At 43.1% G+C, this 12,975-nt stretch overlaps 1 protein-coding gene across 1 annotated transcript in view; it reads left to right on the forward strand.

Annotated features, from left to right (window-relative positions):
• Positions 1-12,975, forward strand: part of Urb1 (URB1 ribosome biogenesis homolog) — a 69,199-nt gene that overhangs the window by 22,118 nt on the left and 34,106 nt on the right. Inside the window, exons 11-18 of the mRNA XM_027929313.2 lie at positions 1,130-1,303; positions 2,128-2,257; positions 2,856-2,972; positions 4,344-4,456; positions 6,411-6,530; positions 8,132-8,248; positions 11,362-11,500; positions 12,289-12,459. Coding sequence (XP_027785114.2) covers positions 1,130-1,303; positions 2,128-2,257; positions 2,856-2,972; positions 4,344-4,456; positions 6,411-6,530; positions 8,132-8,248; positions 11,362-11,500; positions 12,289-12,459 — 1,081 coding nt within the window. The remainder of the gene's footprint in view (positions 1-1,129; positions 1,304-2,127; positions 2,258-2,855; positions 2,973-4,343; positions 4,457-6,410; positions 6,531-8,131; positions 8,249-11,361; positions 11,501-12,288; positions 12,460-12,975) is intronic.

Genomic DNA, 12,975 nt, shown 5'->3' on the forward strand with positions numbered 1-12,975 from the left:
GTCTCAAGATCCCCTCAACAGAGTGATTCAGGGAGTGAGGGAGGACACAGTCCTCTCCTGGCGGTGCCATCCTGTGCAGGCCCAGGGCCATTGAGCCCCGTCTTGCCCGTGTTCCCAGGTGTCCTTCCCAAGACACCTTTTTCATATGAGTGGGATCCACTGGTATAAGTGGATCTGGGGACTACAATTATCAGTTGTTTTTGTTTTCTCCCTTACAGTGTTGCCTCAAAAATTGCTGAAGAGTTAGTTTATTTTAGAAACAGGAAACAAGAAGGACTTATGAGAAGGGGCTTGGGCTTTGTTCCCAACCCTCTAGTGTCATGCGAGCCCTTGCTTGGGGCCTTCTTTTGAAGGAATTGTGGGGTTGCAGACATTACTGGCTCAAGACATTCTGTGTGCCCACTTGGAATAAATCCACAGCTAATAGCAATGCTGGGACACCAAGCTGTAGTGGTTATTAGACTCAAATTTAGTTAGGAGGTCATTTGTTCCTCCTCACTTCAGATCTTGAGTGTCCCACCCAGAGCTGCCATACCAACAAATGTGGCATCACTAGGATCATGTGAGAATGCACAGTTCACTTGAGTTGGTCTGGGCCAGAGCCTGGGCCTCTGTAGCCCTTCGAAGAATGGCACCCCATGATCTGACACCTTCTGTAGGTTAGTGCTGTCACACTGGAGCTACGCTTCCAGCACCTGAACCTCTGAGAGACACGCTACCTTCTGAATCACAGCTTGCTCACTGACCTTGGAGGTGGTTTTTCTTCATGAAGAATCTGACATGTTTTTCTGCCGTCTCTCCCTGATGTGGAATGCTTTTAATAGCAGTGGGTGGGTTCTGGTGAGATTTTGTGCTTTTAATGCAGATAATCTGTGTTGTCTGATTGGTTGTCAGAGAAGGCTTACTGAAAACAGACCACAGAAACCATTAGTAACCACTTTCCTGGCAGCCGCCGAGGTTTGACCCAGAGGATATCTTGGGGGCACAAGGTCTCCAGGTCTCACAGTGTAGAGTTTATCCATCTCACATGGCTTTCCCTAGTGGTAACCCAGGAAGGGGCAAGAGCCAGCCAACCCAGTGCTTAGAAATCTAGAGACATTTGTGGATTCAGTGCCTTTTTTCTTCCCAGTTGGACAGCACATCGGTGAGATACACAGCTTTATCCCTTGTTTCTGTCATTTTGAAAAGAGCATTAAAAACCATTGACCACTGCCTGAATAAAGAGTTATGGCAAGAATCAGGCGTGTACACAGCTGTGATGATGGGAGAGTTTGTGCTGCTCTTCAGAGAAGCCCTGAGCAAGGTAGGCACGGGCCCAGGTTTGGCCTTTCCCTACAGACCTCACCATTGGGCAGGACAGGGTGAAGGGGCCGAGCTGGAAGTGCAGAGGGTGGGAGCCAAGTGACGTGTCCTTGAGCCAGCAGGCAGAATGTGGCACAGATGCTGAGGATTAGCTGATAAAAGTGCCACATGTGTTTCACAGTTAGCACAGTCCACAAGTGCTTGGGCAAGGTAAGAATTCAGAAGATGCACTTGGTCTCCCACAGAACTGGTAGTGGAGTTCTGGTTCAGGTGGGACCTTGTGTCTCATCAGGGGCCATTGTTGTGCCCCTTCCCTTGCCCAGTGGCCCACTGCTGCACACATGTGCTGAGTGTACTGTAACCTACATGAGAAGGGGCTAGGTGACTAGGGAAGCCCCCACCCTTGGCTGATTCTGCTAATAAGGAAGGCCAGACTCTTGCAAACTGGTCAGCTGCTCTGAGAGTAACCGGGTCATTTGGGCCAAGTGCCCTGGAGCTGGTCCTCAGGAATCATCTCTTCAGGCCCATAGTCTAGCCTGCTGAATGAGTCTTCAGGGGCTTGTTCTCATTATTAGCTCTGTTGTTTTCACCAAAGCCTATGTACAGTTCCAGAAATTACACCACAGAACAGAGCTTAAAAGAATGTGGGCCTGTTCTCACCCAGCCTCTCACCTTTTTCTTATGCACTAACACTCATGTACTAATATTCACACTCATGCACACGTGCCCCTCCCCCTCTGCATCTTGCTTCCTGTTAGTATGCTCAGGTTCATTTATTTCTCTTCATTGTTTACTATGATGATTTGTTGGCTTTTTCCTATTTAGATTTTGCCAGACCTGAACACTATCGTGTGGGTCTGGCAGTCACTTAAAAAGCAAGAGACAAAACAGGATGATATGAAAGGGAAGAAAAGAGGTGACAGAATTCCAGCTGCCGATGTGACTCACCAGAGTGGTAAGGGCTTCTGGATGGGGGGAATCTCTTGTTTGTCCAGGAAAGAGCTGACAGTAGCCTGGGATGGCTCCTACCTAGAGGGGCCCCTCTGGTGGTGAATGTATCTTTTGTCCTTTTTTGGCTTAGGGCAAGTACTGTCTCTCTGAAAACTTGAATTCTGTGTGTCATATGCTCTGGGCTTTCACTCGATAGGTGTGTGGATTAGGGGGCTCTTTTGCTCTGTAGATGGAAGTGGGCTACGTGGTCCCCCTCATATTAAAATAAATTAACTTGACCTTGTTGACCAGGTAATGAACTTTGTCTCTCCTATCTAGATCCTGTTGAATCCTTACAGAAATCCTATAGGCGTGGGCCCTGCTGTATATCTCCAGAGCTCAGATGAGGACACAAAAGCACAGAGAGAGCAGCCACCCTTTCCATAGTCTTAGCCTTTTTCTTTTTGTTGATGCCTTACATCTTGTCATGGGGATATGTCGGCAGCCTTAGTGTTGAGTATGCTATTGATCGCTATACAGTGTCACAGGTGGCTCAGCCACTTCCCAGTCGAAATCCAAGAACAAGGACATTTCCTAATCCAGCCTGTTTTCTTTTGGTGCAGACGATGCAGAAACCATTCTTTTGAAAGCCATTCTGCTCCAGGTCATATGCCTCTACCAGAAGGTGGTCCCCCACATGGTCATGCAGTACAACTTTGACTTCAGCAAGCTCCTGAAAGGTTTGTATTAGTGGTTGCAGAAAAGCTGCTGCTCTTTCCACCACGAGGCTGAAGTAGGCACTGATAAACGTGAGCAGAGCTTCAGACTGAGGATCAGAAAAGTTGGGGGTGGTTTACCGGCACATTAAATATTAACTGAACACTTAGCATAGGCAGTAAGTGTGAAGAGGGGAGAAGCCAGCCAGCCTGAATCCACAGCCCAGATCAGGTGACATTAATTGTAACACTGACTTTCAAGGGAGCAGAGCATGCTGCAGAAAAGAAAGCCCCATGGAAGGGACATCCCACACCATTCATGCAGAGGCACTTGAAAGTAGTTACCTCGTATTTTTACCTCAATGAGTTGGGTTCAAAACATTTCTCATAAAAGTAACATTATGCTAGTCTGGTCATGGCTCCCTAATGGTCAGGTTTGCCTGATAAAGTTGACTTTGCTATTGGGCCTACAGAGGAAGACTTGCAAAAATACCATTCTTGGCATTTATATAAGCTATTGAAATAGTCCTTTTTAAGAGCTGTAATTAGCTTTTTAAATTATTTGAAGGTGAAATGTTTTCTTTGCCTTGAGAATATACTAGAGTATTGCCATTTAGGACTTAGTAGTTGTATCCTTCCCAAGCAAAGGACAAACCCAAAGACCAGGCTAAAGGATAAGGGCCCTATCTCAGGCTCAGCGACCACAGTACAGTCTCTGTCCACAAAACACCTGCCCCGTGGGCAGTAAGGCCTGCATCCCATGTAAGGAATAACATCAGGGAGGGCCCACACTTAGAGGCCATGATTCCAGGTATAGGCCAAGGCCAGCATGGGCTGAGTGATGGGTAAGGGTTATTTTGGGCAAGGGAAATTTGAGCTTTTTATTGAAGAATTTGGATAGGCCTGGTAGCAAGGCATGTCAGGGGCAGCATTTCTCACATAACCTGTGTGAGGGAGCATAGGACATGGGGATAGACCCACATCCTTTTTTCTTTCTAGATATGGGGTTCCTCATCTGGTCCTTTTAGCCAGGGTAGCAGTTGCCAGGCACCCACACCTGAATGACTCTTTGTCTGTGTTTAGTTCTAATTTGTTATATATGACAGCAGAATGCATTACAATTCTTATTACACATATATAGCACAGTTTTTCGTATCTCTGTTGTACACAAAGTATATTCACATCATTCATGTCTTCATGCTTGTACTTAGGGGAATGATGTCCATCTTATTCTACCATCTTTTCTACCCCCATGCCCCCTCCCTTCCCCTCCCATCCCTTTGCCCTATCTAAAGTTCGTCTAATCCTCCCATGCTTTCCCTCCTAACCCCACTATGGCATTTGGATTTTTAGGATTGGCTTACTTCTTGTCTGTGTTCTTCACTTCCATCACAGGCATCATCTCCGAGCAGGGCCTGAGAGAGGAGGTGCCACCCATCCTGCAGCACCACATGCTAAAAGTGGCCCTGGAGCTGCCTGCCAACAAGTTTCTGTGGTTGAAGACACAGGTGGGAAGTAGAGATTTCCAGACTTGCTGGGCTTGTTAGCTTCTATCTCAGTGCTTGTTTTTCTTGTCATTAAAAAAAAAAAAAAAAAAATGTAAATAAAATACATTCCTTCTCCTTTGTCCTCATGGGAATAGACACCAAGCCAGGTCAAGCAAAGGATTAAGGGAAGGTCAACAAACACTCCTTACAGCACTTTGTATCTCAGGAACATCTAGGAGCTTTTATAGAGCATGATGTTGACTCATGGAGGGAAGTTCAGCATGCAGGAAGGAGGTGTTTTCCTGTGGATGTTTAGCTGGGTGCAGTGATACACACTAACTGTTCGGGAGGCTAAAACAGGAGGATCTGAGTCAAGGCTAGCCTGGGCAACTTAGTAAGACCCTGTCTCAAAATTTTAAAAGTAAAAAGATCTGGGGATATAGCTCAGTAGTAGAGCATCATGGGGTTCAATTACCAGTACTGAAGAAAAAAAACAAAACAACAACCCCTGTGTTTTTTTGTTACTCCTGTGCAGTGAGGGAAAACTGGCCAGCCAGACTAAAGCATTGTCTAAGCATTGCTTCTTAGTAGCTCACATTTTTTTAATGACTTAGATCTTATGTTGAATTTTTGTAGGAACTAATACCATGGAAAGGCATGTTGGACTTTATACAAGGGGTATTTCCAGAAGGGTCTAAGAATGCTGTGTTGCTGGGGTACATGTATGCCCCCTGCAGTCATTTTGCTAAGGTTCCGTTCATCACAGTTGAAGCCCACTCTTCCTGAGGACTTCCCATGTGCTAGGCTGTGTGCAAATGCTTTATAGGGCTGCTCTGTTCCCACCACCTAGAGACAAGGTGCTGGGGCAATAAGCACAAGTTCAAGGCCCCAGCTGTGAGTTGAGGTCCAGGAGGGGCCCAGGCATACCTCTCAGAATCCTTCTGTCAGCTTCCTACTGAGCTGTGAGGCACTGGACCCCACCCCAGAGAGGCAGTAAGTGGGGAGTGTCATTGACTGTTTTTCACTCTTGCTGAACTAGGCTAATGGTCTTGATGATTTAGTTGGAGACTGACCAGAGGCCTCTTGCTGTGGCAGAACTGGTTTAAAGACATTAATTTGTATACTGTGCTCCACCTTATGCTTGTAAGATGCATCTGCTGGCATGGTCTGCTAGGCTGAGACCCCAGCACTTTACATGTTTAGTGTCATCCTCATTGCCAGGGGCTATGGTAAGTTTTGCAGACTTGACAGAATATGAGCTGGGGATTTGGAGCTCCATGCACTTCTTTTTGGTCCTCGTTATTTTTATGATATATAATTATATATATAGGCATGTGTTCTAAACCCAAAAGCCTTTTAGGAGCATAAGTTGCATATAAGTAGTCAATTATATTTGCACAAGCATCTGATAAAGTAAACCCATTGCACCCTTAGACAGTGTCAGATGGCCTCCGTTCCCTCTTCACCACCCACCAAGTATACGGTGTCTACTCCAGGGCTCCCTAAGCTTGGTTCCCAGGAAACAGCCAGTTACCTTCTGGTGCTTTAGTTCCCACATCTGTAAGATAGGGTAGCAGCTATTCCACCACCTCCAGGGTTGGAGAAAGGGGTTGAGTTCAGTGTACGTTAAGAGCCTAGAACTTTGCCAGCACGTGGAGAGGGCTGCCTGTGTTTACTGTTTGACTTGCTGTTATAAGGGTGCTGTTGGGGGGTTTGAATAAGTTGAGGTTCCTTATGTGTAGAATAACTGTACTCTTGCTGAATGATAGTTAAAATGAGATGAGGTGGAGGTGTAGTTACCTGTTTCCTCATCAAGTAATGGTCCTTGTTATTTTTATGATATATAATTATATACTAAAATTTAATGTATGTGTATATTTGTGTGTGTGTGTGTGTGTGTGTGTGTGTGTATATATATATATATATATATATATATAAAATTATACATATTGAAAATATATTATTCAATCTCTAGGAAGGCCCAGATATAGAAATCGTTGGAGGAGAACGATCAGTGTTTTACTTATTGATGAAAATGTTTGTGACCAGTAGCCATTTACAGCTCAAGTCATCGACCAAACTTCTGATCATAAAGGTGAGCATCTTCTGCCAGGTTTTAATTCTGGAAAGCGTTTGTATAGGTCTTCCTTATAGTAGGTGCTTAGGGAGCAATTGTTGAATTCAGGAACTGTATGGGAACTGTTGTAAAGTTTACAGCAGAGGGTTTTAGGGTAGTTTTAATTTAGTGTGTCTTAGCTGCATTCCTGAGAAGCAGCATGGTGACGGGATAAAACATGGGCTTTGAAGTGTGATTCCTGGATTTGAATTCTGGTTTGGTTCTATATCTTCCTGGGTTGCCTGGATAAACTAGTTAACTTCTCTGAATTGTTTTCCCATGGTGAATGGAAACAATAAGACCATAGGGTGGTAGAAAAGATTAAATGTAATAAAGTAGTAGCCTAGCACATTGTAGACTCAGTAAATACCATATGTACTCTGGGGAACCATTTAATAGTCAATGCTTGCTCTCTCATCCCTGGACTCTGCCTTCTCTGAAGCTTTCAACCTTTTTGATCTTGTCTGTTACCCTCAGCACAGGTGTCACCAAAGTCAGTGGGAGAGAATGAGGGCTTTGTTTACTTCTCTTTCTCATATGTGGTTCTCACTTTTCCACAATTGCCTGAGGTCTTACTATAGTATAGCAAGTATAAATAAGTATAAACAAATTTATTCTAATTTGTTATATATGACGGCAGAATGCAATTCATCTCATATTGCACACTATACTTGCTATAGTATAGCAGGGAATCTATTGCTTCATTTTTGCTCTGCAAAAAATATCTTGGGGGGTGCTACAAAAACCACATTCACTGTTTTTAGGGTACAGAGATGTGACCTTTCACTTTATTTGAAGGGTTGATAATCTCACTTTACTTTCTCCATCTCACCTGAGCTGCCTGAAGACCATGGCTGAGTCTTTACTCCTGCAGGTTGCCCTTTCCATTCAGGTAGTGCAGGTGTGAACTCAAGGGCAGACACATTTTATCATCACTAGTGGCAGATGAGTGGAATTGATACACTGCAGGGTTTGGGGTGCATACCCTTCGTTACAGGGCTCTGTGCTATATGGCTGTTTAACTCCTCAAGTCTCTGTCATCAGATCATTAGGGGTGTCATTTATTCAGCCCCATAGATTCAGATCCTGCCTGGTACCAGATTCTGTTCTGGTGGTGGTGCTTCTTGCTCAGGTCTGGGTCTTGAGGTTGAGGTACCACATTGAAATGCTATGGTGTGCCTGGCTGTGTCCTTGGGGGTTTCCTATAGGCCAAAGGTTGAGTTGCTATGACGGGTCAGTTATTCCACATTTACCTAGGTCTTTGTGAAAATCCAGGTGGAATGCCAGCCCCTAAGTGGCAGACGACTCTTTCCCCTTACAAATTCAGGAAATGGGGGAAAGGACTAAGCAGCAATGAAAGGGGAATCGCATTGTCTTGGATAGACCATGAAATGATTCCTTTTCTTAGGTTCCTTCCATAATGGGGGTTATTTGGAAGCAACAACTTTTAAACTAAACCTTTAGATAATACATTCATGCTCCCTGGTTTCCACTTAATGCTGGGGAAGCATGAAACTACCATGGCTCCCATGGAAAGTGGATTCTGTTCTGACCCATGCTGTGGCATTACTTGCTCACAGATCCTGCGGGACACAGGCGTGTTTGAGCACACATGGAAGGAGCTGGAGCTCTGGCTGGAGCACCTGGATAGCACTGCAGAGGAGAGCAAGGAAACTGTGATTCAGTTTCTGGAACGGGTAAGCCCAGATCCTTACAAGGAGGGACGTGTTCTGGAGTATGTGTGGCTTTCTCTCGGCACCCTCAGAGATTGTGATGGGCCAGCACCAGAAGGGTCCTTATCTCAGTTGGCTTCTTTTTATTATTATTATTATTAAATTATTTATTCTAATTTGTTATATAAGACGGCAGAATGCAATTCTTTTCATCTTACACATATAGAGCACAATTTTCAAGTCAGTGGTTGTACACAAAGTATTTTCACACCATTCGTGTCTTCATCCATGCACTCAGGGTAATGATGTCTAACTCATTCCACCGTCTTTCCTACACCCATGCCCCTCCCTTCCCCTTCTTCCCCTTTGCTCTATCTAAAGTTTCTTCATTCCTCCCATGTTCCCTTCCCTTCACGATTATGAGTCAGCATCCTCATATCAAAGAAAACACTTGGCCTTTGGTTTTTTGGGATTGGCTTACTTCACTTAGCATTGTATTCTCCAATTCCATCCATTTACCTGCAAATACCATGATTTATTCTCTTTTAATGCTGAGTAATATTCAATTGTGTATATATACCAAAGTTTTCCTATCCATTCATCTACTGAAGGGCATCTGGGTTGGTTTCACAATTTAGCTATTGTGAATTGTACTGCTATAAACATTGATGTGGCTGCGTTACTATAGTATGCTATTTTTAAGTCCTTTGGGTATAAACCAAGGAGTGGGATAGCTGGGTCAACTGGTGGTTCCATTCCAAGTTTTCCAATGAATCTCTGTACTGCTTTCCATATTGGCTGCACCAATTTGTAGTCCCACCAGCAATATATGAGTGTGCCTTTTCTCCCACATCCTCACCAATGCTTATTGTTGTTTGTATGCGTGATAACTACCATTCTGATTGGAGTGAGATGAAATCTTAGTTTTGATTTTCATTTCTCTTAATTGCTAGTGATGATGAACATTTTTTCATATATTGGTTGATTGATTGTATAACCTTTTCTGAGAAGTGTCTGTCACTGTCCTTGTCCCATTTATTGATTGGGTCATTTGTTGTTTTTAGTGTTAAGGTTTTTGAGTGCTTTATATATCTTAGAGATTAGTGCTCTGATGTGCTTGTGGTAAAGATTTGCTCCCATTCTATAGACTCCCTATTCACCTCACTAATTGTTTGTTTTGAGGAGAAGAAGCTTTTTAGTTTGAATCCATCCCATTTATTGATTCTTGGTTTTAATTCTTGGATTATAGGAGTCTTATTTGGAAGTTGGGGCCTAATCTGACATGATGGAGATTTGGGCCTACTTTTTCTTCCATTAGGCACAAGGTCTCTGGTTTAATTCCTAGGTCCTTGATCCACTTTGAGTTCAATTTTGTGCATGGTGAGAGATAGAGGTTTAATTTGATTTGGTTACATGTGAATTTACAGTTTTCCTAGCACCCATTTGTTGAAGAGGCTATTTTTTCTCTAAAATACGTTTTTGACACCTTTGTCTAATATGAGATAACTGTAATTGTGTGGGTTTGTCTCTATGTCCTCTATCCTGTGCCATTGGTCTACAGGTCTATTTTGGTGCCAGTACCATGCTGTTTTTGATACTGTTGCTCTGCAGTATAGTTTAATAACATCTGGAATAGTAATGCCACCAGCTTTATTCTTCTTGCTAAGGATTGCTTTGGCTATTCTGGGTCTCTTATTTTTATCCAGATGAATTTTATGGTTGCTCTTTCTATTTCTATGAAGAATGTCATTGGAATTTTGATTGGGATTGTGTTGAATCTGTATAGTGCTTTTGGTAGTATGGTCATTTTGACAATACTAATTCTGCCTATCCAAGAACAAGTTAGATCTTTCCATCTTCTAAGGTCTTCTTTAATTCTTTAGTGTTCTGTAATTTTCATTGTAGAGGGCTTTCACCTCTTTCCTTAAGTTGATTCCCAAGTATTTTATTTATTTATTTATTTTTGAGACTATTGTAAATGGGGTGGTTTTCCTAGTTTCTTTCTGAGGATTTGTCACTGATGTACAGAAATGCCTATGATTTATGGGTGTTGATTTTATATCCTGCTGCTTTGCTGAATTAATTTACTAGTTCTAGAAGATTTCTGGTAGAATTTTTTGGGTCTTCTAAGTATTGAGTCATATTGTTGGCGAATAGTGATAATTTGAGTTCTTCTTTTCCTATCCATATCCCTTTAATTTCTTTTGTCTAATTGCTCTGGCTAGAGTTTCAAGAACTATGTTAGATAGAAGTGGTGAAAGAGGGCATCCCTGTCTTGTTCCAGGTTTTAGAGGGAATGCTTTCAGTTTTTCTCCATTTAGAATGATGTTGGCCTAGGGCTTAGCATAGATAGCTTTTACAATGTTGAGATATATTCCTGTTACCCCTAGTTTTTCTAGTGTTTTGAACATGAAAGGGGTGCTGTATTTTGTCAAATGTTTTCTCTTCATCTGTTGAGCTGATCAAATGATTTTTATCTTTGAGTCTGTTGATGTGATGAATTACATTTATTGATTTCCGGATGTTGAACTAACCTTGCATCCTCGGGATGAGCCCCACTTGATCGTGATGCATTATCTTTTTAATACGTTTTTGTATTCGGTTTGCCAGAATTTTATTGAGAATTTTTGTATCTATATTCATTAGAGATATTGGTCTGAAGTTTTCTTTCTTTGATGTGTCTTTGACTGGTTTTGGAACAGGGTCATATTGGCCTTATAGAACGTGTTTGGAAGTGTTCCCTCTTTTTCTATTTCATGAAATAGTTTGAGGAGTATTGGTGTTAGTTTCAGCTGGCTTCTTAATTCTGCTGATACCTCAGAATCCACTCAGTTGTAGGATCTGTGAAAAAGGAGTAAGTCACTGCTTGCTGTTTCATTTCCTTTCAGGAGTTTTTGCACAGGGGAATAGGAATAGACTAAATGCAGTATTAGAGGAACAGTATACAAAACAGAGGTTTGTTTTGTTTTGTTTTAAATCTAATTAAAAGTTAAAAAAACAAGAACTTTACAATAAAACTACTCACTAAGGACTGTTAACATTTTTAGTTCTTGATTTTTGACCATTGGCTTTTGGCCTTTTTTTCCCCAAAACTCATGACTATCTAAATGTTTTCCATTTGGCTTTTTACTGCCCAGATTTTACTGACATTGGTGGCAAATCCTTATTCATACACAGACAAAGCATCTGACTTTGTCCAGGAGGCCAGTACGCTGCAGGCCACCATGACGAAGCAAGATGCCGACGATGCCAGCATTCCTGTGTCCCACATTGATGGTAGGTACTGAGGTAACCCTCCCTCCGTGCTGTGCAGCTTGTGTTCTGAAGATCAAGCCACAGTGGTATATTAGCCCCAGAGAATGGGGCTGCACTAACGCCTCAGGCAAAGTGCTGATGACCCGTTTCTTGGTGTCAAAAATCTGCCTGTTCCAGAAGTTTGATGCATTTGTTTATGTAATGAGCAGTATGTGCAGAGGTTACATGCTGGGTTGTTTACTCTGTGCCAGGTGCTTTTGCAAGCTTTTTACAAATCTTAATCATGTAAACCTCATAAATAACTTTTGGGCAAGACCACACTGCTGATCTTAATCCAGGTAAACCTTACCTGGAAGGTTTACCTAAAAGGAAGGTATTATGGTCCTGGTCCTCATAATATGTAGATGAAGCAGCTGAGGTACCTAGAGAGTTTAGAAACTTGTTCAAGCTCATGCAATTACAATGGAGTAAAGTCAGGATTTCAACCCAGACTCTCTGGCTCTGGTCTGTGCTTTAATCCTCAGACTCTTGCATCTCAAATTTGGCTAGTTTTCCAGTTTAAAATCCCTGGGTTTCTCGTGATACTTGAGAATAGTTCAATCTGTTCTCAACTTGGCTGAATATTCTGCATTTTGTCAGAGATTATAAAGACTTCTTAGGCAATGTCTTTGTTTAGAATCTGACTATATTGAGTGTTTTCCCCCAAGAGAAGTTGAGATTTGTTTCTCCCTTCCTCTGGGACTGTTTGACTGGGGTCTTCTGGTGGCTCTTCTCTCAGTTGGTCTCCCTTCTCCTGTCTTCTGTCTCAGATGTGCTGGACATGGTGGACGTCCTGGTGGAGGGCAATGAAGGCTTGGATGAGGAAGTTGGATTCTTGTTAAATGAAGACATGATCCTGCTCACATTCCCATTCAGTGCGGTGGTCCCTGCAGCCCTGGAAGCCAGGAATAAGTTGCTCCTTGGGACAGAAAATGAAGCAGGTACCTGTACCTGCTATTCTGGTGGCATTGGGCCAGCTGGGTCTTGAGGAGTAGGATTGCAGGGGCTCTAGAAACAGTCACTAAGAACACTAAGAACCCCAGGCAGCAAGAGTTCAGACCCACCAGACTAATAACTGCTTGCCGACCTGGCAGAGCTCAGAGTGCAGCATATAGGTCCTGAGGCAAGTGCTGAGACTGGCCGTGACTTGTGGTCTTCCTGCCTCCACCCTGAGTTGCTGGGACTCAGTCATGTGCCACTGTGCCCAGCTTACTATTTTTGATATCCCGATGATGAGGATGAGTCCTTCATACTTCCTGGGTTTTCCAGGCAACTCAGACCCAAGGAAGCATCCACAGGTCGCATTGGTGTAATTAGACAGGACAATCCAGGCTTTGCTACCGTAATAGGTCAGACCCTACATGTCAGGGGTCTAGTGTCATAATCTAGTACAGGCTGTTCCCAGTGGTTGTCTTCCAGTACTTGATTCAGGAATCCAGGTTGCTCTTGATTTAGAG

This window comes from Marmota flaviventris, chromosome 8, assembly GCF_047511675.1.
Source record: "Marmota flaviventris isolate mMarFla1 chromosome 8, mMarFla1.hap1, whole genome shotgun sequence".
Lineage (NCBI taxonomy): Eukaryota > Metazoa > Chordata > Mammalia > Rodentia > Sciuridae > Marmota > Marmota flaviventris.